The sequence below is a fragment of the Cucurbita moschata genome, unplaced genomic scaffold (assembly GCF_002738365.1).
Source record: "Cucurbita moschata cultivar Rifu unplaced genomic scaffold, Cmos_1.0 Cmo_Scf00019, whole genome shotgun sequence".
Classification (NCBI taxonomy): domain Eukaryota; kingdom Viridiplantae; phylum Streptophyta; class Magnoliopsida; order Cucurbitales; family Cucurbitaceae; genus Cucurbita; species Cucurbita moschata.
In genome coordinates this window covers 3,066,778-3,094,361 of record NW_019268535.1, presented here as the reverse complement: position 1 = coordinate 3,094,361, position 27,584 = coordinate 3,066,778, and the positions used below count along the sequence as shown (strand labels likewise).

The 27,584-nt window shown below is 37.3% G+C and overlaps 4 protein-coding genes and 1 long non-coding RNA gene across 8 annotated transcripts; 2 read left to right on the top strand and 3 right to left on the bottom strand.

Annotated features, from left to right (window-relative positions):
- Window positions 1-30: 30 nt before the first annotated feature.
- Window positions 31-1,179, bottom strand: LOC111456859 (transcription termination factor MTEF1, chloroplastic-like). Its single transcript, XM_023098902.1, has one exon. The coding sequence runs from the start codon at window positions 1,130-1,132 to the stop codon at window positions 227-229; it is 906 nt and encodes a 301-aa protein (XP_022954670.1). The 5' UTR covers window positions 1,133-1,179; the 3' UTR covers window positions 31-226.
- Window positions 1,180-2,246: 1,067 nt separating this feature from the next.
- LOC111456857 lies at window positions 2,247-10,195 on the bottom strand. 3 transcript variants are annotated; one of them, XM_023098896.1, is made up of 8 exons: window positions 10,061-10,195; window positions 9,277-9,526; window positions 8,205-8,328; window positions 7,634-7,977; window positions 5,830-7,519; window positions 5,480-5,727; window positions 2,901-2,986; window positions 2,247-2,757 (listed from the first exon to the last, which is right to left on the bottom strand). In XM_023098896.1, exons 1-7 carry the CDS (start codon window positions 10,114-10,116, stop codon window positions 2,921-2,923), a joined length of 2,778 nt encoding a protein of 925 aa, XP_022954664.1. In that variant the 5' UTR covers window positions 10,117-10,195; the 3' UTR covers window positions 2,247-2,757; window positions 2,901-2,920. The 3 variants fall into 3 exon arrangements, with proteins under 3 accessions (XP_022954664.1, XP_022954666.1, XP_022954665.1); XM_023098898.1 differs by lacking the exon at window positions 10,061-10,195 and adding an exon at window positions 9,763-9,900; XM_023098897.1 differs by lacking the exon at window positions 2,247-2,757 and adding an exon at window positions 2,813-2,827.
- On the top strand, window positions 2,682-3,050 carry LOC111456860. Its single transcript, XR_002712826.1, has 2 exons — window positions 2,682-2,754; window positions 2,898-3,050. It is a non-coding gene; the product is annotated as an uncharacterized LOC111456860 (long non-coding RNA).
- Window positions 10,196-17,738: 7,543 nt separating the features above from the next.
- On the bottom strand, window positions 17,739-21,530 carry LOC111457179. 2 transcript variants are annotated; one of them, XM_023099350.1, is made up of 5 exons: window positions 21,457-21,530; window positions 20,207-20,392; window positions 18,659-18,784; window positions 18,383-18,568; window positions 17,739-18,309 (listed from the first exon to the last, which is right to left on the bottom strand). In XM_023099350.1, the coding sequence occupies exons 1-5, from the start codon at window positions 21,511-21,513 to the stop codon at window positions 18,166-18,168; spliced, it is 699 nt and encodes a 232-aa protein (XP_022955118.1). In that variant the 5' UTR covers window positions 21,514-21,530; the 3' UTR covers window positions 17,739-18,165. The 2 variants fall into 2 exon arrangements, with proteins under 2 accessions (XP_022955118.1, XP_022955117.1); XM_023099349.1 differs by having other exon boundaries at window positions 18,383-18,784.
- Window positions 21,531-23,163: 1,633 nt separating this feature from the next.
- LOC111457207 lies at window positions 23,164-26,482 on the top strand. Its single transcript, XM_023099388.1, has 4 exons — window positions 23,164-23,391; window positions 24,030-24,335; window positions 24,968-25,225; window positions 25,933-26,482. Exons 2-4 carry the CDS (start codon window positions 24,075-24,077, stop codon window positions 26,314-26,316), a joined length of 903 nt encoding a protein of 300 aa, XP_022955156.1. The 5' UTR covers window positions 23,164-23,391; window positions 24,030-24,074; the 3' UTR covers window positions 26,317-26,482.
- The last annotated feature ends 1,102 nt before the right edge of the window (window positions 26,483-27,584 follow it).

Below are 27,584 nucleotides of genomic sequence, written 5' to 3'. Positions count from 1 at the left end.
CATAACAATAGATGTAAGTTGATAGTCATCAAGTTGAAAAATGTTGATCAAAATTAGGAAAACTCTGGTTTATACAGTGAATTCATTGCTGGAAACATTAGAACATGAAAGATTGATGTGATAGGTGATGATTATCATCAAATTTTGGAGGATTAGGAGTACGAAACCTAGACCCAAAAAACCTATATCATGATGAAGAACTCAATGGATTGAAGTTCCTCTGTTTCTAAGCCCCTTCTCTTAACAACTCTCTAAACTCATCATCTGTGGATTTGAGCATAAGTGACAAAGACACATCCTTACCACTCTGCTCAGTCTCCACATACCTAGGCTTTATCCTCTTCTCCAAGCTAAACGAAAAATACTGAGGAAAACCCTCAAGCTCCTCCAATTTTCTATGCATCTCACCAGAAAAGTACTCAAACTTCGGCTTGAAGTTATTTTCAATGCTGAAAGTAAGCAGTGCTGGACATCTCAAAACCATCCCCACAATGGCACTCTTAGAAAACCCCAAACTCCCCAAATATCTCAGCTTAGGAATCAAGGTCTTCTCCACACTAGAAACCAGCAACACAGGATCATGGTAAGCCAAGGCCTCCAAATCCTTCAACCCAAGTCTTTGAAGGTAAAACAGAGTAGGTTTCAGCTGATCTTTGGCACTGGAAGCAAGCAACCTAGGGCATTTGTTGATAGCCCTTCTGAAATTCTGATCTGGGACTTTAAGATCTTCAGAGAGGAAGGTGAAAACTGGGATTAGATCAGTTTTGACATCAGAAGTGAGGACTTTAGGACACATTCCAAAGATCTTGGCGAAGTCCTTTTGGTGAATGCCTTTGGATTGGAGGAAGGAGATGACAGAGTGAATGGATTGAAGAGTTGCAGAGTGGAGAGATGGGTTGAGAGAGAGGGCCTTGCCGGCGTCGACGCCCATGACTTCGAGGCAGAGGATTTTTTCTTTGGTTTGGGAAGAGAGAGTGGAGTGAAGAAGAGGAGGAGGATGCTTGTGGAAGAGGAGGGTTGTGGGTTTGGGTGATAAGAAAGGGTTTGGTTGGTGTGAGTTTGAGGGCGAAGAAGAAGAAGAAGAAGAAGAAGAAGAGAAGCAGAGAGAAGAGTGGAAAGGAGTTGCAGGCATGGTGGAGGGTGGAGAGAATGGAGTGTTGTGAAGAACATGGATTTTATGGATATTTAGTGGAAGTTTGGAGGAAGATGATTGGTCAATAATGGATTTCCAAGATTGTTTGTTTGGGTCAGAAAAATCGCCTCAAATTTTCTCTGTGGATTTGTCATGAGATACATTTGGATGAAAGTTTTTTTTTTTTTTTTCCTCTCTCAGAATTAATAAAAATATCTTAAATTTCATACTTTTTCTTAAAAAAATACTCTTAAAATTTTTTAATTCCAAAAAAACATATTAAACTTTAAAATGTTTCATTAATACCTTTTAATTTTTTTAAAAATATATTAAACTTTTAGAATATTTCATTAATATATAACTTTTTAAGTCAAAAACATTTTTAGTACTATGTTTAAAAAACACATAAAATTTTGAAAGTAGCATTAATATACTTTTAATGTTTATTAGAAAAAAATATTTAAAAAAAGTATTTATCATAAATAAAAACTGACTATCTATATCTCATATTAAAAAAAAACATTAATATGAATGAAAAAGTGAGTACCTAGATAATAAATAAATAAATAAAATTATTTTTTTTTACTTTTTCAATTCAAAGGGATTAATGAAATTTATTAAAGCTTTAGAATGTTTTTGAGACAAGATATGAGATCTCATACCGATTGAAGAGATGAACAAATGCCAGCGATGGTAAAGAAACCCTCCCTAACAGAGCAGAACATTTTATAAAAACGTTGAAAGAAAGCTTAAAGGAAAAGCCCAAAAAAGACAATATACCTTTTTTTTTAGTTCAACTTTTGAACGAAGTATTGATTATTTTCGGTATTTCTTTTAATTTCAGAATATAATTAACACTCAAAAAATAATTAATACTTTTCAAGAATATTTTTTAGACAAAAACAACGTTAAAAAATATTTTTATTAATTTAACTTTTTTTTAGAGAGTTTATTACTAAAATAATGAAGTTTTTACTTCAAGAAAAAAAAAATCATACTTCCATTTGATCGAGTGAAGGTATTTTGATGGTCGAGTCCAATTCTATGAGCTTAACAACACAAAGGTAGAAAGCATTTTAACAAGAAAAATTTGTAGTCATCAACAACAAAGTGCTGATGAAATGCCATCCATGGAACAATTCAATCTAACATATCTTCATAATAAGCTACAACATTTCAAGAGTCTTTAATATTACAATATTCAAAAAAACGAACCCATGATCGACTCTGGATAACGACCTCGACGAAGATAGTAAAACGAGGCTATAATTACAACAGTTGACACAAACAGAGAGATGATACTGGTACTACTAAAACTGCAAAACTCATAATTGAGCAGCAACAGAGATGAACAGTTCATAAATACAATGAGTAAGGTTCTCTAGTATTCTCCAAATGGCACACAACCAAAACTATCTTTTGAGTAGTAGATAGATACTAGTAGTTGTAATTGCACCAAATAGGTGCTCAAATACTATTACTTTGAGTAGGTTTTACTTAGCACTGCAAAAAGAAATGATGGGGAGAGCTAAGTCAGAATCACACCCTCGTTGCCTGGCTTCCTTTCTCGACGACATATTTTTTGAAATGTGAGGCTGATCCATCACCAGAAAACTAGCAGAGTGCTGAGAAGTAGAAATGTATAATCAGCAGCTATTTCATGAAGTTAAGAGATGAGAAAAAACTAGCAGAGTGCTGAGAAGTAGAAATGTATAATCAGCAGCTATTTCATGAAGTTAAGAGATGAGAAATTTGGGTTTGTGAGTACTTTTAATTGGAAGCCAAGTCTCAAGATTTCCCCTGGCTTCTGCTTGCTGAGTGTTGTCGCAGCAGTTTTTTACCATGATGATCATCCTGCAAGAGCAAGAGCATCTCAATCCGTTGATCTTTCAGTTCCTCAAAACAATAACAATAAAACCCGTTGATCTTTCAGTTCCTCAAAACAATAACAATAAAACAAGAAAAAGAGAGGCGTCTTTCCGAAGACTATCTGTTTATAAAAAGACTGGCTGATTCAAGCACATACGCCATTGATATCAGACTCAACAAAAACTAAAGATGGGATTCTCTTAGACGGAGGAAGTGGCCAAGAATCATCGCCCAAAACCGAAGAAAGAAAGAGAAACAAAAGAAAAGAAAGGGGAGAACTGGTAAGGGGTAGAGGATGCTGCATTCAGTGTTCCTGTTGAGGATTGTTGGGAGGGAGTCCCACATTGGCTAATTTAGGGAATGATCGTAGGTTTATAAGTAAGGAATACATCTTCATTGGTATGAGGCCTTTTGGGGAAGCCCAAAGCAAAGCCATGAGAGTTTATGCTCAAAGTGGACAATATCATACCATTGTGGAGAGTCGTTATTCCGAATATGGTATCAGAGCCATGCCCTAAACTTAGTCATGTCAATAGAATCCTCAAATGTCAAACAAGAATTGTGAGCCTCGAAGGTGTAGTCAAATAGTGACTAAAGTGTCAATCAAAGGGTGTACTTTGTTCAAGGGCTCCTACGAAGGAGTCAAGCCTCGATTAAGGATAGGCTGTTCGAGGGCTCCACAAGCCTCAGAGGAAGCTCTACTTTGTTCAAGGGGAGGATGGTTGAGGGTTGTTGGGAGGGAGTCCCACATTGCTAATTTTAAAAAATGATCATGAGTTTATAAGAAAGGAATATATCTCCATTGGTACGAGGCCTTTTGGAAAAATCCAAAGCAAAATCATGAGAACTTATGCTCAAAGTGGACAATATCATATCATTATGGAGAGTCGTTATTCCTAACATATCCCACCTCAAATACTAATTCCTTGGAGTTCTCGAGTGAATTGCAATATTTTTTTAAAGATATAGAAACAATTTCATAGACAACCCCGAGCCAAAGGAAATTGGAGAAAACACTCCCACTTGGCCAAGAGTGAATTAAAAATCGTAGCTGTTTAAAAATGTGTATACCAACCCCAAGCTAATTATACGTTGTCTTCCTGTCGTTGAAGATTCTAGTGTTCCTTTAAAGACACAAGCTCAATGGCGGGAAAATATACATTAAGTGAATCGAAACCATAGGACGTTTGTTGGTCGTTAAAAAGATTGTCCCACCATTCGTGTCCATGGGAAGGGCTATATACCACTTGTGTCCGAGGTTACGATGAAACTTCTATCAGTGATTCTATAATACAACAACATTTTTTTCAATGTAATTCATTGCTTTTTCATTCCAAGTGGTTTTTTTTAGAAACTTTGTGTGAGACCCACCTCAGTTGGAGAGGAAAACGAAACCTTCCTTGTAAGGGTGTGGAAACATCTCTCTAACAAACGTGTTCTAAAACCGTGAGCCTGACGGCAATACGTAACGGGCCAAAGCGGACAATATTTGTTTGTGGTGGGCTTGGGCTGTTACAAATGGTATCAAAGCCAGATATCGGGCAAAGTGCCAACGAGGACGCTGGGGCCCCCAAGGGGGGTGAATTGAGAGATCCCACGTCGGTTGGAGAGGGAACGAAGCATTCCTTGTAAGGGTGTGGAAACCTCTCCCTAACAGACATGTTTTAAAACCATAAAGCTGACAGCGATACATAACGGGCCAAAGTGGACAATATCTTTTAGCGGTGGGCTTGGGTTGTTACAGTTTGGAGCCCAGAAAGGTGATATTCTTAATTATAGACGTCACATTTAAGGACAGTTCAACGGTAACTTCTTTTCCAATTTTGCATTTTCAGCACACTGACTAGTTCATTGCCTGTTATATTCTTACATTTAGGCCACTTGTACATAGTTTTGGTGTCAATTGAGTTCATCAAGGCAAAAAGTTCCTCTATCATCATCCCTTTGTTGGTTGAGACCGGGTTTTACGGTTCAGGTTGTTCTGTGAACTCTTCGGTTCAAAACATAGGTTTTCAAGATGTTAGCGATTAGAGAGCTATGCACTCTAATGCTTTCTCCCTTTGGTGGAGGAAAGAAAGAGGGTTCAACATTGTTCTTAAGTTTATTATTATGAGTCAATTGGATTTTTGAATTCATTGCTTTTTGTACAGCCTTTTGACTACTTTTGTTTGGCTTAGTTTCTGGTGGTGTTTTGTATTCTTTCAGTGTCTCCATGAAAGTTGTGATTCTTCTGAAAAGCAAAAAAATAATGGCAGATATACTCTAGTGTTCCCAAGGCAAACCAGCTCTACCACCCATATAAGCTATGGCAAAGAGTTATCCAGCACAACAGCATTTACATGGCAGACAAGCAAAAAGGATGATATGCTCCAATAGAATCCAGAATTCATGTATTGATTCAATGAAGAAAGAGAAACAAGATCTGCCTTCATTTTCCATTAGATAATATGAATTGTAGAAAGTTAAATGGAAACTGACCTTGTAAAGTGATGCTGCTGACTCAGATTGCAACGTCTGAACTCCCGTACGCCCAAGGGATTGCAGAGCATCAAGTGCATCTAATGTCAGCTGCCAGCCATTAAGAGCGACTAAATCTGCATTGGCGTTGGAGCCACCACTTGAACTGCCAGCAGCAGCAACGTTTCCATTTACCCAAGGGCAAAATTGATTGTGATGGACTATTGGGTCGAACTCGATTTCATAATTGCTTTCCCCTTTTTGAGGCGCTGAAAAAGATGAGTCCCAAATCACTAACGGAAGAAAATTGGAATAATATGTTTAAGTAGGTAAAATTGCTACGCCAGATATGCAGAATTCTTAAAATATACCCGCATTTGGATCCTTGATCTTATTTTGTCCATGAGTAGGTCGTGCAGCAGCATCGTGACTGCTGTTCACGAGGACTGTCTTGCAGCTTTGGCTTGTCTTTCCACCACTTTCGACAGAATCATCTTTAGCAGAACCATCGATTTTCGATCCACTATCAGCTCTTTCTACAGGTCGAGAAAACATCTCTTGGCTATCACCATGAGGGTCTTCCCTGATGAGGTCATCAGGAACGATCTCATCCATTAGTCCAGGATCAGGGGCAGATTCACCAGTTTGTCCCTGGTTCTCTGCATCCTCTAGTCTGGGTTCGACGTCACCAACAACGCTATCTGTCCTATGAACCATTGCATCAGCCCCATGAATTTCAGCCTCATGACTAGCACACATTCCAACACTTCCACCACTTATTCCAAAGCTAAACACATCTCTTGCCTGAGTGGTGACAGTATCAGCATTGAATATTTCTTCACCGTCATTTGTACTGCTGACACCCATTTCACCAGGAACTTCGGAAGCTGGTCGAAGAAAAATCCTCTGCTGAGCTTGATTGCTATAAATCAATTCTGATGTTTCATTATTATCTAAATTCCCGTGTGTACTGGAAGAGGGGAAATGAACATCAACATCCCCTGGATAATTTTCGACACTTTCCATAGAGTCCTCGTCAGCACTATGACATATTGTGTCCATTGCAATAACAGATGATGCACGGGTCGAATCCCTAGCTGATTGAATTCCAGTATATTGGTCGCCTCCTTGCTGAGACGAAGTAAATTTTTCCCCATCCATGGAAAGGTCTAAACCCATAGAATGACTTGGACCAGCACCTGCTGAATCTCTTTGGTAAGAACAGAAAGTATCAAAGAAATCAGAATCACGTGTACGTTTTGAAGGTCCAGCTGAATATTGTCTATTGTCTGTGACTTCATCACCATCGCGATCTATAACAGTTCCTTCAACACTATCAGCTTGATGCATCCTTACACGAGCCCTGTCATCTGAACTCCCATGTTTATCCAAACTCCGTTTACGGGAGCTAGGACCTCTTGATTCATATGAAGCCGCACGATCACCAACCTCACTGCCTGAAGGTTGCCCAATCATCAGATCCCTTCCCAAATCCCCATTGGGAATATGTTCAGAGGTTGTATTCTTTTCCAATTGAGAAACGTCTAGGCCCCCTGCCATTGTCAGATTCAAATCAACATCTGTGTTTGGTTGTAAGTTTGCCTCGTTTGTTGTTGCTACTTCATCACGATCTTCAATACGTTCTTTATCGGCATCGTCAGTAGTCACCCATCCATTAATCCCACTAGCTGCACTTACTCCACGTGTCAGTCCCATTTTCTTACTTGTAGAAGGAATATCAATGTTGTTGGGAGCAAAATGAGCAGGTCGAGAAACAGTTGGGAAATCCAATATCCTAACTGTAGCACCACATATGCTACAATCTAGTATAGGTGATCTAAATTCACTTCTAGAGTCCTTAATCAGCAATTTACCCTTTCCAGTGTCCTTTTTAATGGAAGTAGAGAGTGATTTCTTGCTTTGAGCAGCATCATGCAACTGAGCCTCAGTAGGCCCAAAAGAACACCCATTTCGAGCTGATTGTGCAGAATGCTCTTCACAGTCTTGAACATCTAAATGCCATCTTGGTTCCCACCCACAAAGGCTAATAATTTTCTGAGCCTGGAAAATTAGGAAAAAAAAGCAACACATAATTAGGTATGGTAGTGTATCCAGCTGAAGAATAAATGGGAATTAGAAGACCGACGAAATGTTAATGATAATAAAGTAACCTACTTGAGAATACAAATAAAACGTTCCATCTTGAGAGCTGTCAAGCAGTTCACGTGTACCCTCTGGCTTTACATTTACTTCACCCATCGTGGAATTAGAGGATTGTGTTAAAAAGCGATCAAGCTGTGCACTCCGAAAAGTACGCATTTGTTCAATTGCTGAAGAAGCTATAGAAGGCAAAGATTGAAACTGCAGAAGTCCATCGCATCGATCCTTGAAGCCTCCAACTAAAGCAGACTGGGGTGTTGGAGGGAACTGCACCAAACTTTCAGGGCAGCTATTTCCTCTCCAAGGACAAGAGACTTTATGTCCAGAATCCAGCTGCTTTGTAAACTCAGCAAGTTGAACTTCATTAACACACAAAAAGGAGGAGAATCATAGGCAATTAATATCAGCCATTCATAGGTAATTAATATCAACTATCAATATACCTCAGTAAATGTCAACAGGTGCTTTCAGGCGTTCGGTATACTTTTCTTTTGTGTGTGTGTTTGTGCGTGTGTGAGTGGGCAGGCACCAAATAGATAAAGAACCATATATATTTTAGTAATGGCCTAACATTAATGAATCTAACCTTCAGCAGATGTCCATGACTGTAGTAATTCAAAGCTCAAACTGGCGCCACAAGATTCACATTCAATTTTATCAACATCGACATTCATCCAACCTCTCTGTGCACATGCAAGTGAATTGACTACCTGCGAAATATCAAGAAAGAATACTATTCCTTAGCTTCCAAATTAGTTACCATTAGAATATTTTTTACTTTTCAGTAGTATAAGAGGAGAAGGTAAAGCTGTATGGAAAAAGAATTGAGATAAAAAAAAAATAGTCCAGATAGACTCCACAGTTTCAATTAATTAACAAAAGCCATTGTTCTTTTTAACAAAATCGATAACCTATAGCATCGTTTCATGTCAGTTGCACCTATAAACCAACTGTACTTAACAGGCCATCAGAGAAGTTTTCTCAGCTTAAATTGAGCACAGGCACAAGAGGTTGCCTATGTCTAAATTAACAAGTTCAAGAAATCCTCAGGTTTGGACTACTACATGAAATATAATTGAATACAAGGCTGAATCTTTATTAACTGTTAATAATTCCAAGAATGAGGCAATAAAGTTAGACTAAAATCTTTTCAATAATCCTTCCAATATATCCTTACAGAAAGCTGGATGCATCTCTGTAGGCAGATCCACAAACAAAAATCTAGGTGTGAATGAACAGGATGGTTCCAAAAGCTATCTTTTAAGCTTATTGTTTAATGAGAAACGCTCACAGACACAAAATAAAAATAAAAACACATTGATGGTCTTTCTCTCTATGAACGAATACAAACGTTATTTTCTTTGTAAGTTATGATTTTACATAAATGATACCAATAAAACCAAGAGAACAAATAGTTTCGTATCTCAGCTAGAAGTAACTAAAAGTTGCATGCTCTAACCTGCTGGTTCTAGAACAGAGTATTCTAATATGAATTCAGTCAGCATCAGTTAAGATTATGAGTTGAAAATTATCTTTCGAGCTTTAAGCCGTAGAACTGTTTGGCTTTGGAACCAAATATATACAGTAATGGTTAAGTTACATGCAAAGTCACACATAATGCTGCAGGATTCATGTAAATAATCATTCAAAATTATAACCTTGGGTTTTCCAAACCAGTTTCCAGGCTTAAAGGTAGCCAAACGCCTTAGTAAATCTCCTCTTTCCCATGGTCTGCAAGAGTTTCTCGACATACCAAAAGCAGAACCACCAACACCCGTGCTCAAGGAAGGCTGAGGTGGTTGTGACCCAACATAAGATAAAGACGCAGCTTTCGAACCAAGTCCCCGAATCGACCCATCGACACTTCCAATATTTGTTGGAACAGCAGGCGATGAAGCTCCAGCAGAACTGATAAGATTCATAGAGAAACAAGAACTAAGTAAGACAATGTAAATTCAAATTATCAACTGCATCTTACCCTTCCATCATTATCTAGTGAAACAACTACAAGTATACTTCACAAATTATGTAGACTCATACCTCAATACCAACATACAATTTCTCCGTAATCAATCCAAACATGAAACATGAAACATCTAATCATGTAACAAACGAAACACATAACATAACCCTTTCGAACCCACCTCACATTACAACACAGCCAGAGCAGATCCACTTTCAACACGAAGAAATTAGCTAAACTAACCCACCCCGCAACCGTAAAATAGCTAAATCCCAAAAAACAATTGCAAGAGAAGATTTCCGAACTTCAGTGAACGTTCCACAATGTCGCGAACACGTGAGAGTAAGTCGAGGAAATTCCGAGCTAAAAATCGGGGGAAATCAGCGGAAAGAAGAAAATTGTAAAACCCTAGGTTGACCAAAACTTGAGAGAATCGTAGCAGTAATGAACGGCATGATTGAATGTGAATGGAGGAGTACCTGGCGGCCGGAGTTGGATCAACAGTCCCAGCTGAGCTGATTACCTCCTCCCTCATCCTTGCGAATTGATTCTGGTTTGGAATTTTTGAGGAACTGAGTTGAAAGGGAAACAGGTGTGTGAAAAAAATGAGACCTATGCTTAAATCTTGTTTTATAATTCAAAGCGCTCATTGACATTACTGCCCTTTTTCTTTTTCTTTTTTCTTTTATTTATTTTTTCTTTTTTTAGATAAATTAATATAAATTAATAAAAATACCTTAAATTTTTTTATTCTCTTAAAAAAAATTTAAAAAAAAAAAAATACCCGGTTCCAAAAATACCCTTATACTTTCAATAATGTTTTAAGAATACAACTTTAAAAAATACCCTTATAATAACCGTTCATATATTAATGATACTATTTTGTAAACACGTATTAAAAGTAAATGGTATTTTTTTACAAACAGTTTCCATGTAAGTAAAAAAAAAATTAAAATTTAAAGTTGTTATTAAAAGGTATTTTGTAGTAATAAATTAATAAAAATATTATTGAAATTTGTACTTTGGCTAAAGAATGTCGCTAAACTTTTTAAAGTTTCAATAGTATCCTTAAATTTAAAGAATGCGGCCTTATGAAGTTTCAATAATATCCTTAAATTTAAAAATAAAAAATAAAAAATACCTTAGTTTTGATTAATATTTCGTTTCAAAAATACCCTTTAATTTAAAAAAAAATTATTAACAATCTCAAAAATGCTTTAAACTTTTTAAAAAGTTTAAAAATACTCTTGTTATCAGTACCACGTTTCAAAAATATTTATGTATTTTTTTTAGATAAAATATTAAATTACAAAATATAAAATTTAATAGTATTTTGTATTAATTTAATTCTTTTTCTTTTTCTTTTTTAAGATAAGGTTAAAGTTGGCATGGATTTTATGGAATATGGATAAGGTCCAGTTTACCACTTGCTTGTTTTACTTTATAGATTTTTTTTTCTCGAACAAAAGGTCAAGATTACCCTTCAACTACTCAAAAACAAACCCTTCATCTTTCTTAATTTGTAGCTTAATTCGTCCTTATTAATTATTATTCAAAATTTGCTACTTAATAAAAATAAAAATAGATCATCTAATAAAAAAAATACATCAACTCCCGAAACAAATCAGTCCAACTCAATCCAAACTATAAAATTTGGACCGGGTTATGAAATTTTGAAAATATTTGGGCTAGATTAAATTAAAATAAATAAAAAATTTATGAATTTGGTTAGTTTACGGTTCTCCTAACATTATATACAGTTAATATTTCTGAGTTTACGAGCTAAAGTTTTACAGTATTTTTGAGTTTACGAGCTAAAATTTTAAGACAAGAAAGGCGAATTAAGATTTCTTGATCAATAATAAAAAAATCGATCCTAAATTCGTTCGATACAATTACATATACATATTCTTTTATTTAATTTTATAATTATTTCTTTTATCATTTATTCTTCTGATTACTCTTAATATTATTTTTTAAATATATATTGCATTAATATTTTTGTTCCTATTAAAAATAAAAATTTAAATAAATAATCCGATTAAATATTATAATGTATTGGAGTTCATTATTTAATATAGATTAAAAATATTATAATAGGTCGGAGTTCATTATTTAATATGGATTGAAGAGATATTCAATCTAAATATTCGAGTTGAATGGAAAAACTATCTCAACTCGACCCAACCCGAACCCCTTATATTAAAAACTATTTAATTTTGAACAGAAGCCAGCATAGTTCAACATCAAATTACACAATACAAGAGAACCACCATCTCTTGACCGGCGGCAGTCAGATCCGCCGTCGGTCCGGTCGGCAGCAAAAAGGAAACAGAGAATCTGAGGGTTGTTTAAACTAAAAATAGAAAGCGATTAAAAAAAGCACCATTCTCAGTGCTCGAAAATGGAGAAAGGCCTCAAGGGGACCTTATCTAGAAAGTATTTGGAATTGACGGAGACGGAGGTTGCCGGAGAAGGCGGCGACGCAGCCATGGGAGACAGCGGCGAAGAAACAGTGAATCTGTCGATCTTCAAGGCGGAAGTCGAAGCTAGGGCTTCTCTGTGCTCTTCTTCGTTAATGGTGTCCAAAGCTTTGGGCGTTCTACGCCTCATCACAGAGACGAACTGTGGAGGGCACGCCTCGCTGATGAACCGAGCCAATCGAGATGTGGCTGCCATTTTTGAAAATTAGGGCTTCGAATTTGAGAGAAAAATTACAGAAGAAAGAAGAAGAAGAAGAAGAAGAAAGGGGTTTTTGCGCTTGTGGTGAACGTAGCACAATCATGGGCTTTTATAGGGAGAGGTCATGGCTATGAAGCTGCCACGTCATGACTTTCAACGGTCAGGATTTAATCAATTTCCATTACGTAAAAATTTTATTATAAATGCAAAAAAAATGGTAACAAAAAATTATTAATGTGAATATTATATTAGTAATATGTCTTTTTAACTCATTTAAAAAATCTAAATATTTATTTATTTATTTAAATATTTTAATATTTTAATTTTACGATTTTAAAGATTTTTCAAACATATTATTCGCATTTTATTGAATATTATAATATCTTAATAATTTAAATAATTTCTTTATTCTTTAATATATTATAAACCCTCAATTATGTCGTCTTAACGTAAAATTAATTTATCATTTTATAAAAATATATTAGATACGTGAGTATGTCAGCTTATAAATAAAAACTATTATTGAATTGAATTATATCGAATGTCAGGTTAAAATTTTCATTAATTAAATCAAAATTCGTGTTTATCCACTAAACTAGGGGCACATTTTCTTCTTTTCTTCTTTCTATGCAGGTGGGCAGACGGGGAATTTTGAATTTCGATCCATGCAGTAACATCATGTGATGCTCCCGTCCATTGATAACAGGAGTACACATCTAACCAACGAACCAATGGCAGCTGACCCTCCAAATCTTCTAACGGCTTAAGATTCCATTCGGGGTAAAAAAAGTCATTGAGAAGCTTGGAAGATGAATGCATAATACCCGTTCTTTAATACCCACTATCCAAATTTCGCGAGTGGCTAAGCACGAGACGAGACATAACTTCTACTCAAACAGTTTATGTACGTGTAGACGATTTAACTGATCCTAGAATGCTCGGGCATTCCAAATATTGTGTACTTCCTCTCATATCCTAGCTAGATATTCATATCAACGTAGAGAATCAAAAGTCGAGATTTTTTTCGGTCATTAAAACGTTCGATAATTGTCCCTTTTGTTTGGGTAAGAAATTAGGGGTTTGTAAATGGATATGCATGGGTGGGGCGAGATTGTGCAGGCAGTCCAAGTCAGGGGTATCAGATAGACTACTAGAAACCTCCTTTTTGAGTATTAACGCCTTGTGCCGCCCTTGGCGCCCTCTTGCTTTCGGTATTAATTGCATGAAACATGACAATGCAACAATGTGTGTTTGAACAAACCCTAATCAACCTTCAATCTAGATGCCCTTTTGAACATTGTCATTTGATTCCCTCCAAATTTGCACTTTATCTCTTGCTCTTTGATTGTGATAACCCATTGCCCATTTGCCAGCATGTTACGTGAATTCTTCTCGTGTATCGTATCAATGTAATGATGTATGTTTAAGACGTGTTTTGAATGTTTAAAACTGTTATTTAAAGCTTTCGTAGTGCATTCTTGATTTAAAACCAACGAATAAGTCGGTCATATGAAAATCGCACTTTATCGAGGAGGTTTAACAATTACTTAGTTCCAGTGATAGTAGATTATAATGCATTTTCACTCTAGCGGCAGTGGACATGAAAAAGGTCAAAATGTCATACTTTTACTGAGTGTCCATTGCTAGTAGATATCTTCATCTTTCGGGTTTTTCTCGAGGTCTTTAAGACGTGTCTGCTAGAAGGAGGTTTCCACACCCAGAATCTATAAAGAATGTTTTATTTTCCTCCTCAACCGATGTGGGTTCTCACAATCCACCCCCTCCAGGGCCCAACGTCCTCACTAGCACTCGTTCCTTTCTCCAATCGATGTGGGACCCCTCAATTTACCCCCCTTTGAGACCCAACATTCTTGTTGGCACACCGACTCGTGTCCACCCCCCTTCGAGGTTAAACCTCCTCATTGGCACACCGCCCCTTGAGGCTCAACCTCCTCGCTGTCACATCACCCGGTGTCTACCTCTAATACCATTTGTAACCGCCCAAGTCCACCACTAGCAAATATTGTTTTCTTTGGGCTTTCCCTTTCGAGCTTTCCCTCAACGTTTTTAAAACATTTCCGCTAGGAAGAGATTTCCACATGGTTATAAAGAATGTTTCGTTCTCCTCCCCAACTCGATGGGATCTCACAGACAACGTGACATGTGGACAAGCATATCGAAGATACAGAGCTCACCAGCTAAAGCATATATCTTAAACTAATATATCTTAAATTAAAAGACTAGATGTTCGAATTCTTTTTCTTACATGTCGGAACAAATATATATTGAATAGAACACGGAATCATGCCCACTTGTCGGGAGAGTAAATTCACGGATAGGTAATTTCTCGAAAAAATAATAAAGAAAATAAAAAAAATGAGTGAAAAAATAAAAGGGCCCATAATTAGGGTTACATGGGGAACACATATCCAATGCAATCTTTTTGTGATCTAAATCTCTTTGCCCTCCAATCCACGGCATCAAACCCTTTCAACATCCACCTTCCAAACAAACACTTTTCTTACTACAAACTCTAATTAATGCAACTTTTGGACTCTAATTTTCCCGCTTTCTCGCCTTCTTCTCCGACCGACAACCCATCTCGTCTAATACAAGCTAAAAACAAACTCGATATGATTCAAAAGATTGAACTGTTTCTATATAAATTGTGAAAATCGTATGAGTTGAGTTGGATTAAAGTTTAGTTTGAACTATTTAAGTCCTAAATTATGGATATATTGTGAGATCTCACGTCGATTGGAGAGAAAAACAAGTGCCAACGAGAACAGAGTAGACAGACGGCGTACCAACGAGGACGCTGAGCCCCGAAGGGGGTGGACACCAGGTGGTGTGCCAACAAGGAAGCTAGGCCCTGAAGAGGTGGGTGGATTGTGAGTTTCCACATCGATTGAAGAGAGGAATGAGTGCCAGCTAAGACGTTGAGCCCCGAAGGGAGTGGATTGTGAGATCCCATATTGGTGGTAGAGGGGAACAAAACATTCTTTACAACGGTGTGAAAACCTCTCCCTAGTAAAGCATTTTAAAAATCTTGAGGAAAAGCCCGAAAGGAAAAGCCCAAAGAGAACAATAGTTGCTAGCGATGGGTTTGAGCTATTACATATATTATCGTCTTTTATCTTACTATCACACATTGCATGACTATATATTTGAATAAATTGTTGTTGTTTGTAATAGCTCAAGTTCGCTTTGGCCATTACGTATCGCCATCTGCCTCACGAATTTAAATCGTGGGGTCCAACGTCCTCACTGGTATACTGCCCAATGTCTCGTTCTATTACTATTTGTCATAGCTGAAGCTCACCGCTAACAAATATTATCCGCTTTGGCCCATTATATATCATTATCAGCCACACGATTTTAAAACCTGTCTCGCCAGAAGATAAGGTTTAATAAAAATAAACCATATTTTAATTATATATATCATTCATATGCATGCATAATCATTTTTTTTATATAATTGTTTGATAATAAAAAATAAATAAAAAAATCTCCCGTCTCCACTCATATATTGGAAAGACTTCTAGTTTTAAGTCGAAAGTGTTACTTAGAAGCAGTTTCCCATCTAAGACTATTCCACTCTTTTTTCGGTACCAAACAAAAACAATGCTAAGGTAGCACTCACCATGAAAGTTCAGCTTATTTCAGGCCAATCATATGTTAATTTGGGACATCTGAGTGGTAAACCAAAGATTAATTTACGAGCCAGTGTTGATCCCTATAATAAGTTGACTTTGGACCATTTAATGGGTACCAAGATTGGTTGTTCGACATTCGACAATTCTAGTCATAGACACAGTGCTGCTATTCTCCTCAGCTATGCGAAAACTTCAAATATTCGACTGCATACATGTCTATGCAAGCTAGGTAAGTGTTAAAATAATACCCTTAACCTCTTCCCGTGCAAGGTTGTTTTTCACGACCAAGGAGAACCATGCAATGGTGCGTGAAAATGAGAGATGATGCTCTATGCTAGGGTTTTCAGAATCCCACGACGTCTACTTCTGGTGGCATTGGATCGAGGTTGTCCCAACGATTTTTATCGCTCGGTCATAACATTTAAAATTTTAGCTAAATTTTTGAAAGCTATAAGATGGAGCATACTATGGCCAAACTTGAAGGTTAACGTATAAAGCAGCCAAACATCCCCTATTGGCTAGGCCCTCACTCCTCCGTGATAGCAACCGCCGCGGCTGCCAAGGCCTTCCGCCTGTCCACACAAGCGCCACTCATTTAGCCCTAATGTTCAACATCAACATCACTCATGCCGTATGAACTATGCCATATTAATGCTTAAAGCTTTTTAGTATCGTATCTTCCTTTATCCACTCCCATTTATTCTTCATATTTTAAATTTTTATTTATATCTTCTATGTCGTTTTCTTGAATACGTTATCTATTAAGCTATGCTTAATTTTTAAGAATTCAACACGAAGGAGAGTACTTCTGTGTTGGATGATCTGTTAGGAATTTCTCGAGTAATAACAAAACATACGGAAAGAATGTACTTGTAGTTGGCTTGTGAGAATAGTTTTCACTTTAATTGTAACGACCCTAGATTTTTATTTAGTTTAAGTTCGTTACTGTATACATATCATAGTCATTTTATGCATAAATAATTCATTTAAAACTTTATTATAAAAAAATTGTCATGGACTTACATGTTTATTCGAACGTATTTAAACAATTTTTAAAAAATTGAAATAAAATAAAGTAGAAATGTACTGTACTAACCTTACACTACGAATTTAAATGCATGTTGTCCTATACTAACCTATAGTTTATGAATTTTAGATTTGAACTACCCTTTGCATGTATCGTGGTTTCTTGAGTTGCGAATGGGAGCCTTGCCTTTACCTAGGAAATAAAAATAGCACGTGACTTGAGTATTATAAGAAATACTCAATAAGTGACTCCGCTATTGGAGTTAGATGCAAGCACATACAATCATGGGCGAGACCTATCCTAAACGGGTAATTTAATGTGTATTTACTGTTCTACACACTGACTACACGTGTGAGTATGGACCCACCAGTCGGTTTGTACACCTCTTGGGCCCCTTACTTGGTCAGGCTAGTATTCTCTAGAGCTGTTGTTGGAGAACCGATAAGAGTAATGACCGTCGCGACATTATGATAAGCATAATAATCGTTTTACAACTTTATAACGTACGCGTCCGTACCATTATAAAAAGAGGGGCATTCCAAGATGTATGAATACAAAATGGAGGTTGTCTTGCATTATTTATTATGTCATGATGGAAAGTACTGGGATCTCATGCGTAATTGTATGTTCACGTGCATCGGGATACTTCCCGATTATGATGAATACAAACGTGTACACTATGATATTGATTATAACCATCATATTTACCAAGATACTACAATGGTCGCTATTCCCTCTAGGTGTCCAGCAACAACCCATGAACGAGTGCTAGCCTAACCAACAGGCCCAAGGGTGTGCAAACCCATCCAACTTAGCCATGGTCGCATATGTGGGTCGTGTGTACAGAAATACTACACATCCAACTTAGCCCATACTGAAAAGCGGTCTGAAGAAATGAAATGATGTTTCAAATGATAGGTCCCACCATGTTGCATGTGTTTGCATTCCGCAATACCCGTCGTGGAGTGATTTTCTTAAAATACTCTAGTCATGTGCTACTCTTACATTTTAGGTAAAGGCAAGACGTTTCTATACAGATGACAGCAACGTCGTGACGAACCATGGAGCTAGTGTTAGAGTAGCTGCATTTATGTTTATTTTGTAACTCTTACGTAAATCTAGAAATTGTGTTATTCTTCTCGTTATTTTCAAACGGGTTAAGTTCATGACATCATTTATAAACTATTTTAAACGAAGTATTCCACACTTTACCGTCATGTCATACATGTCGTATCGACTCTATCTGTGTCCGTAAAAACACAATTTGTTTTTCAATCCATCCCAACTTCTTCTCCACAAACCTACCTCCATCCCTAATTTCAACTTGCTTCAACCTCAACTCATCTAATTCCTCATACAAAATCTGCAATTAAACACCATAATTAACCATTAATCAAACCAAATAATCTCTCTAATCACAATCAAACTTGAATTACTTGAACTTGTCGTTGAACATGTTTCTTTGATCCCAAAGAGCTCCACAGCCTTCCACCCACACCAGCATTGGCCACAGCCGTCTCTTTCTCCATTTCATGCACTTTCTTTTCTCTGTAAATCTCTTCAAAATCTGTTCTATATAAATGCATACGAGAGTTCTTAATCTGTTCATCCAAGTTCTTAATCTGTTTGGATTCCGAGAAAATCAAAAGGAAAATATTAATACTGATGATCCAACAAAGAAATTTAAAGGGAAGGAGTTTAAGTTTGTGTACAGGAGCTTCAAGTTCATCAAGGGTTGTTCCAGCTTGTTTACTCTTCTGGCTTGTATTGATATCCCTTAATAGCTTCTTCTCCTTAGCCATATTTTTGCTTCCATGTCGGAGTAAGAACTGTAATTTCTGTTGTTTCATTCGTTAATAAGTTCTTAAACTTTTAATTTTATTTTTAACCGGTCTTTATAGTTTAAAAGTATGGTGAAATTTGATTGGAATACGATCTTGAAATGTATATTCGATATTTTCTTTTGTAATTAATCGATTTATTAGACCTAAAATTGAATTTTGTGTCTAGTAGACTTCTAAATTTTTTAATGGGGTAATACAGATATTAGTAGATTTTTTTTTAGAAGTTGAATACATTTAAGAACCTACCAAACATGTTTAGAAACTTATTAAATACAAAATTAAAAAATTAAAGACCTAATCGACACAAACGGTAACATCTCAAGCTCCCCACAGTAGTTATCGTCTGTTTTGAGTTTTTTTTTCGGGTTTTTTCTCAAGATTTTTAAAACGCGTCTGCTAGAGAGAGGTTTCTACACCCTTATAGAAAAATATTTTGTTTTCCAGATGTGGGATCTCGCAATCTACCCCCTTCGGGGTCTAACCTCCTCGCTAGCATATCGTCCGGTGTCCATGCCCTGACGATATCGTCATCTTTGGGCTTTCCCTTTTGGGCTTCTCTTCAAAGTTTATAAAACGTTGTCTTCTAGGGAGAGGTTTCCACACCCTTATAAAAAATATTTCGTTCCTCCAACTCTGGGATCTCACAATCCACCCCCCTTCGTGGCTCAGCCTCCTCGCTAGCATATCACCCGATGTCCACCCCTATTCGGGGCTTAGCGTCCTCGTTGGCACAACGCCCAAAACCTAGCTATGAAATCATTTGTAACAGTTCAAGCCCATAACTAGCAGATATTGTCCTCTTTGGACTTTTCCTTTCGAGTTTCTCCTCAAAGCTTTTAAAACGCGTAGGTTAGGGAGAGGTTTCCACACCCTTATAAAAAAAAAAATGTTTCGTTCCCCACCTCTGAGATCTCAAAATCCACCCCCTTCGTGGCTCAACCTTCTCGCTAGCATATCGTCCAATGTCCACCCCCATTCGGGGCTCAGCGTCCTCGTTGGCACAGCGCCCAAAACCTAGCTCTGAAATCATTTGTAATAGCTCAAGCCCACAACTAACTAACAAATATTATCCTCTTTGGACTTTCTCTTTAGGGTTTCTCCTCAAGGTTTTTAAAACGCGTCTACTAGGAATAGGTTTTCACACCCTTATAAAGAATGTTTCGTTCCCCTCTACAACTAACATGAGATCTCACACAAACCTACTAAAACTTCACTGACTAATAGTCCGTATGATAACCATTTGATTTTTTGCTCTTAGATTTTTAAAAAATTATGATTGTTTTTTCATCATTTCTCTACACGGATTCATCGTTCTTAAAGAAAACGTTTAAAAACAAATGAATAGCAAATAGTTCCACTTTGAAATTCAAATTAGATATCAAATCTAAGAAATGAAGAGATTTTAGAGTTAATTACCTGCTTGTCAAGCTCACCAGCTGATAGGAATGAAGTAGTTTTGTAGGCAGTGTTTGTAAAAGAGAGCTTGTCTAGACATAGCTGAAGCTTATTTAACTTCTCCACTACCAATTTTACTTCTTCTTTTATCAACTCTTCTTGGTACTTTAGATGCCTTACATTCCATTTCATTTCCCTTTCTTCCACCTGCACCAATATAAAAAATGTAAATATCAATTCATTTTTAAAATAAGGGCACGTTTGACAACGGACCGATATAGTTTTATAATGATACGATGTTGTCAATTTTAGACACGGGCTTTCATGATTTTGAGTTCAAGTTCTATCTCAAAGATTTATAAACCCTAAACCCTAAATCCTATTTAAAATATTTCAAAATTTATAGATATTGTTTAGGGTTTAGGGTTTTATCTCTCACGCTTCTACTAAAGGTTTTTAAAACGTGCCTGCTAGAGAGAGGTTTCCACACCCTTATAAAAAAAAAATGTTTTGTTCTCCTCCCAAATCCATGTGGGATCTCATAATCCATCCTCTTCGGGGTCTAGCGTCCTCGCTGACACTCGCTCCCTTCCCCAATCAATGTGGGATCCCCCCAATCCACCCCCTTCAAGGCCAGTGTCCGCACACTGCCTCGTGTTCACCCCCTTTGAGACTCAATCTCTTCGCTGGCACATCGCTCGGTGTCTAGAGCTAATAACATTTGTAAAGGCTCAAGCCCACCACTAATAGATATTGTCCTCTTTGGATTTTTTCCTTTTGGGCTTCTCCTCAAGGTTTTTAAAACGCGTATGCTAGGAAGAGGTTTCCACACTCTTATAAAAAAATGTTTTGTTCTCCTCTCGAACCGATCTAGGATCTCACAATCCACCCTCTTCGAGGCCTAGCGTCCTCGTTGGCACTCGTTCCCTTCCCCAATAGATGTAGGATCCCCCCAATCCACCCCTTCAGGGCCCAGTGTCCACCCCTTTTGGGACTCAGCCTCCTCGCTGGCATAACGCTCGGCGTCTAACTCTAATAACATTTGTAAAGGCCCAAACCCACCGCTAGTGAATATTGTCTTCTTTGGACTTTTCCTTTCGGGCTTCCCCTCAAGATTTTTAAAAAATGTTTCGTTCTTGTGAAAATGAATCCAGATGAAACAAGCTCCTCGTAAAATGAATAATGAATATGTATGTATATATATAATATGTGAATCAAATTCATAAGGAAAGAGAAGTGAGAGAGAAGCTTATAAAGTTTAAATAGCATACCATTTTTTGAGAAAGGGAACGGGAAATTCGATCATAACAAGCTTGAGTTTGTGCCATATCTGTTCAACTTGGATAGCAACCAATGCTATGGTAATGGAGGAATTGGCTAAAGAGATGCCTAAAACTTGCACACATTATATACCAAATGAGCAGCCAAAGGAGTCCGTCAACTTTAGTGGCCTATTTTGATGTTCAAAAAGCTAGTCCAAGTCAAACCAGGCTGCCATTTTTTCTTAATAAAATATGGTCTTTTTCAACGTCGATAGAGGAGGATTGACGATACTTCTTCCTATGGTGAACCTGAAATGTCGATATATTGCCACGATGAACCCGAAGGTTTCCTGTTACAAAGATGTGAATAGAAGAAAGGTTTAGTGTAACGTTCCTAATTTTCTTAACCTAATTAGTGTCGCCACTCCGGCTTACTTTAATCATATATGCTCAAGTTCATACTAAATCTTTTTAAAATAAAGTTATGGATTTACATACTCAATTCAAAATAAGAAATTAAACCTAACAGTTTTAAATATAAAAACAATTGTATTAAAAATACCTATGAACTATTCATTGAAATTGAATGCGTTCTACTCCCCTATCATGCCCTATTCGAACTTTCATGGTCTTTCCAGTCGTGTTCACTGTCATCCATGCATGAGAATTTTACTTTTACCTGAAAAAATATAAGGATAGTCGTGGCTTGAGTATTTTATGAAATACTCAGTAAGTCAGTTTATTGTTGGGGTTGAGTCGAGGAAGCCGAGTTGTTAAGTTGAGTTTAAGTCGACAGTTTCTAATCTATAGTGAACCTCTTAATAGGATTCGAACCCGTATGAAGTTCTGACCATTTGTCAAAGAAAAAAAAAAACGAATGGATCTTGTAGGATTTTCGAGATGTCAAGTTGAGTCGGAGAAGCCGAGTTGTTAAGTTGAGTCTAAGTCGAAAGTTTCTGATCTCTAGTGAACCTCTCAATAGGTTGAATGCATATGAAGTTCTGACCATCTATCAAAATAAAAAAAGAACTAATGGATCTGGCAGGATTCTCGAGCTGTCAAGTTGAGTCAGAGAAGCCGAGCTGTTAAGTTGAGTCTAAGTCAACAGTTTCTGATCTCTAGTGAACCCCTCAATAGGATTCGAACCCATATGAAGTTCTGACCATTTGTCAGAAAAAAAAGAACAAATGGATCTTGTAGGATTTTCGAGCTGTCAATTTGAGTCGGAGAAGTCGAGCTGTTAAGTTGAGTCTAAGTCAACAATTTCTGATCTCTAGTGAACCTCTCAATAGGATTCGAACGCATATGAAGTTATGGCCATCTATCAGAAAAAAAAAAAAAAGAACGAATGGATCTTGTAAGTTTCTCGAGCTGTCAAGTTGAGTTGGAGAAGCCAAGCTGTTAAGTTGAGTCTAAGTCAACATTTCTGATCTCTTGTGAACCTCTCAATAGGATCGAACCCATATGAAGTTCTGACCATTTGTCACAAAAAAAAAAAACGAATGGATCTTATAGGATTTCCGAGCTGTCAAGTTGAGTTGAAGCATGCGGCAAAGCCAAGCCGAACAAGCCGCCACACGAGTCGAAATCGAGCCATTTGTTGAGCCGCAGCTGAGTTAGGTCACGTGTTGGGCGCGTGCCGAGCGAGCCGAGGGAGGTGCGGGTTAGTGGCCCAATTAGGCGTGATAACCAAAAGGCAAAGCCCATCTCCTCTCTTTCAATCAATCCATCGGCAGGCGGCAGCTTCTCAGAGTCTCCGCCATATCCTCCATTGCTGCTTCTGCTTCTGCTTCTGCTTCCTTCTCTTTCACTCTCCACCTCCCTCTCCCTCCCCCTCTCTCAATTCCCAAATCCTATAGTTTCTTCGCCTCAGACTCCTTCCATTTCCAACCCGCTATGAACACTCAAAGGATTCTACTGGGGACTTTTGGCCGGCAGCATTAGGTAAACTTCCTTCTTTCTCTCCTTTTAACACGAACCAATTGATGTGACAGAGATAACGAAACATGGGAGAAGATAAGAGCGCATAACTCTGAATTCTTCCCTCTTTCTGTGTACTATTTAAGTTCATCTGTTGGAGAAAAGCTTTAGATTTCATATTCAGGGGTTTGCGCCGCGCCCCTTCTCTGCTTAGTTTCTGTACGCGGCTAGTGTAGGAAAACGTATGCTGGAATGTCATATGGGAGAGGATAAGAGGACATAACTCAGAATTCTTCCCTCTTTTTGTGTAATATAAGTAAAATTTTGCTGGAAAAAAGCTGTAGATTTCATATTGAGAGGTTTGCGCGCTTAGTTTATGTACGCAGCTAGTGTAGAAAAATGTATGATGGAATGTTTATGGGAGAGGATAAGAAGGCATAACTCAGAATTCGCCGTTCTTTTTGTGTAATATTAGTACAAATCTGTTGGAATAAAGCTTTATATTTCATATTGAGAGGTTTGCGCGGCCAGTGTAGAAAATTTATGGTGGATGGATTAAAGAGAAGGGTAATTAAGGTTGAGATGTGAATTGGGTAGATTAATGATTGAACAAACATTGAGATTTTTATGCTTCTTACATGATGTTGGAGCTTTGATGTCAGGGTGTTGGAGTGTGGCATATGATCAATTGAGGTGTTTATCAAAGGATGAGTAGCATGATGCAGATAACTGCGACACAGAATTCTCTCTGTCCCAATAAATCAATATGTCTTGTTTCTAAGTCAACGTATCCATCGTTCCTTGCTAGTCAGACACGAAGTGCTTTTGTGAATCCAAGTGCCAATGCATCTTATTTAAAGAAAGGTCTACCAGTATTGAAGTATGATCATCGGAGGGTTGGATTAAAACATCGGTATACCCCAATTGCTTCCTTGTTTGGTAGCAAGGGAAAGGACAATGCTGATGGGGTGAGAACATCTTTTACTTTGTTGTCATTGCTGTCTATTTATCAATTTTTTCTTTAACTATTTCTAAATTCTGTTCTTTGATGCTTTTTTCTGCCCGTAATACTTTGTCTAGCTCTCTTCTCTAACTAGTGGAACAAAAATTGTCTCTAACTAGATCGTACAATATGTGCTTCTTGCAAATCTTGTGTGTCATTTTGTCTTTTTCATGAAGCAATGGTTGATGGATTAGTACACTTGTCGGTAACGAAACAGAAATGACTGGAAAGCTTAATGTTGTAATTTATGTTTTGTTACTGACAAGTGTTTTAGTGTATTCACCAATGCGTTAACTTTGAAAACGTCAGCTATTGCAGTAAGTTCTTCATCAATGGATTAACTTTTCATGTCCGATCATACTTTTGATTTTATGCTCTTGATTTTTGTGATATCGAAGAAAAAACTCGAGTGTCAGAATTGCAGCTAGTTTTGCAAGCAAGGTAGAACATCTTAAACATTGTGGATGGAGGATTTGGAGTGTTTTTTTCTTTTTTTTTTTTCAAATGAGTAAATCTCAACTTTGGAGTTTGATAAGTTGCTATTTATTTAAGAGGTATCTGCAAATCTAGATACTAATGGTACCTTGTTTCTAGCAGGGTTCTCCATGGAAAGCTTTCGACAAAGTTGTTGAAAATTTTAAGAAGGGACGATCAGTAGAAGATATATTGCGACAGCAAATTGAAAACAAAGACTTCTATGATGGTGGAGATGGTGGAAGAACACCTCCAGGTGGTGGCGGTGGCGGTGGCAGCAGTGGCGGGGATAGCTCCAGTGAATCTGAGGATCCTAGCATTTTAGGAATTCTGGAAGAAACAATGCATGTAGTTCTGGCGACCATTGGCCTTGTTTTAGTGGTAATAATCATTTTCTTAGCTAAGCTCTAGATGTGTAGCTACAACTTCACCGAAGGAGGCATACTATAAGTATACTAGATTAGTAACCGCTGGATGGGTGATCCGGGAACAGCAACGGGAGAGGGCTCGTAGCCCCCCCTCTCCCTCTTCCTCGCGCCTATTTGTTCTCCCGGCAGTTTTTTTGTCCTCTCTTCTTAGTCAAGCTAGAGAAATTGCTATATCTTCTTCCATAGCTCTTAAAGGAAAAAGATTTTGTACAACAAACTATTGGCCTTTTTAGACTTGGCTTGAGTGTTGTAGCTTTCCGTGGATGCAGGGTTATATTCTTCACCCTCATCATTCGGCCAGCTCAACGCTAAAAATTGAAGGTTCAAGCTCAGCCCAAGTCCACGTCCAATAGGCCTAACACACTGTTTGCCCCGGATTGAGCTAGACCCAACCTTAAATAGCAAGCTCATGGCTCAAACCTTGGACTTGGGTTGAGCTTGGATCAAGCCTAGGCTAGACTTCGAGCCCGTTGATGAAGCCGAAGTATTCTCGAGGAAAATCATGTTGTATTCTCGAGGAAAATCATGTTGCTTTGGATACATTAGTAATATCTTAGTTGTGGGGAAATCTTAGGAACATTTGAATTGTGGGTTGTGTACTTACAAGTTAAGTTACAAAGCTTCACTTATGTTTTATTGTTTGAATGTTTGTTTGGGCAGTACATTTACATCATTGAAGGGCAAGAGCTGGTTCTATTAGCAAAGGATTACATCAAATACCTCTTCGGAGCAGACCGGAGTGCCCGCTTGAAGAGCGCAATGTACAGTTGGGGAAAGTTTTACAAAAGACGCACTCAAAAGAAGCCGAAACCTGATGAATATTGGCTGGAGAAAGCTATTCTGAACACCCCAACATGGTGGGATCATCCTGATAAGTACAGGTACGCCATAATGGAATATTTAGAATCTCAGGGTCAGCTAGAGAGTCCTGCGTCGTCGTCGTCGTCATCATCATCCTCATCCTCGTCATATGATGCCTCATCATCATCATCATATGACGATGAGGAATATGAGGAGTCAAATTCTGATGATGAACAATTCTGATTCCATTTGCTTTTAAACCAACCTTTTGGTTTTTTGCTTACAACTTCGTTTTCTGAAATGCTAAATTAGATATCTTATGGGTTTTTGGTGTAATGATATACAGTACAGAACATGGATCTGCTTGGTCACTTTTTCACCACTCTTTAAACTGTTCTTGGTTATCTGATCTCGAAATGTTTCTGGGTGCTTGGAAGTAGATTAGTAAGAAAACGTGAAATTTAGTCGCGACGATCATTTTAAAGATGTGTGGAGTTAGACCTGTGATAACGGTGTAAATGGTTCTATTTGGTTCGATTCAAACTTTGGCCGAAGTTGATAAGAAACCAGAAAAGTAAACCGACATGGTTGAGTTCAGTAAAATACTAAATTGTCGAGCGTATTTGTTGACTAGTATTTGCATCCGGTTTCAAAGTGTGAAACATCGCAAGAAGAGAATGAATGCAAAAGTCTCTAACTAAAAGTTCGTCGTCTAAGCATTCAATCTAAGTTCAACCAGCGATGCTTAGACAACTTTCTTTTTCAATTCTTAGATGAAATTAAAACGTTAAATTCGGTTGTTTTGAGAAATATATCGATCAATTCCGATTCTTTCATTTTCTATTGATTAGATGAAAAGAGCAACAGGGGAATTTCACACCCTCAAAAGTTCTTGTTGACGATTATTGTTGCCAATAATGACGTAATCCTAAAGTTTTTGTTGTATCATACACCCTTTTAGCAGGTATCCATACAAGCATATGATGTGTAAGTATAAAAGCATATGATGTGTAAGTGTGCATAGAGGCCGAGAATTGTTGAAATTTGAAACATTCTATGTTGATCTCTCCTATTTGAATGAACTCTAAGTGTCTTAGGGCGCGTTTGGAAGTAATTTTGAAATTGCTAATGACAATTTTTTGAAAATAAAAATTAGCATTCAAAAGTGGTAGAATATTTTTAGAAAATTTCTCGTTCATTGTATATATTTGAATTATGTGGTAGAATATTTTTGGAAAATCTCTTGTTCATTGTATATATTTGAATTATGTATTTAAAAATAAATAAAAATAATAATTAAAAAAAAAGAAGAGAGAGAAATATAAAAAAAAAGAAGAGAGAGACATATCTTCAATTATGCCTAATCATGTATTTATCTCATGACTAAAGGCTATGTTTTAAAATAATTTTGAATGACCATTTTAAAATCCCTTCAAAATTATTCATCCTGTTCATATGAATGGGACTCAGCACTTACATGTTAAGAAAAAAATTCTTTCATGAATGAGACT

Excerpts from the sequence above, each read along its gene's own strand:
- LOC111457207 (XM_023099388.1), top strand. The coding sequence starts at position 24,075 with ATGAGTAGCATGATGCAGATAACTGCGACACAGAATTCTCTCTGTCCC. Across the intron at positions 24,336-24,967 it reads GAAAGGACAATGCTGATGGG|GGTTCTCCATGGAAAGCTTT; the intron begins GTGAGAACATCT and ends TGTTTCTAGCAG. Across the intron at positions 25,226-25,932 it reads CCATTGGCCTTGTTTTAGTG|TACATTTACATCATTGAAGG; the intron begins GTAATAATCATT and ends TTGTTTGGGCAG.
- LOC111456857 (XM_023098896.1), bottom strand. The coding sequence starts at position 10,116 with ATGAGGGAGGAGGTAATCAGCTCAGCTGGGACTGTTGATCCAACTCCG. Across the intron at positions 7,978-8,204 it reads GTCATGGACATCTGCTGAAG|TTCAACTTGCTGAGTTTACA; the intron begins GTTAGATTCATT and ends GTGTTAATGAAG. Across the intron at positions 5,728-5,829 it reads GATCAAGGATCCAAATGCGG|CGCCTCAAAAAGGGGAAAGC; the intron begins GTATATTTTAAG and ends CATCTTTTTCAG.
- LOC111456859 (XM_023098902.1), bottom strand. The coding sequence starts at position 1,132 with ATGCCTGCAACTCCTTTCCACTCTTCTCTCTGCTTCTCTTCTTCTTCT.
- LOC111457179 (XM_023099349.1), bottom strand. The coding sequence starts at position 21,513 with ATGGCACAAACTCAAGCTTGTTATGATCGAATTTCCCGTTCCCTTTCT. Across the intron at positions 18,785-20,206 it reads CTGGTGAGCTTGACAAGCAG|AAATTACAGTTCTTACTCCG; the intron begins GTAATTAACTCT and ends ATGAAACAACAG. Across the intron at positions 18,310-18,382 it reads ATGTTCAACGACAAGTTCAA|ATTTTGTATGAGGAATTAGA; the intron begins GTAATTCAAGTT and ends GTTTAATTGCAG.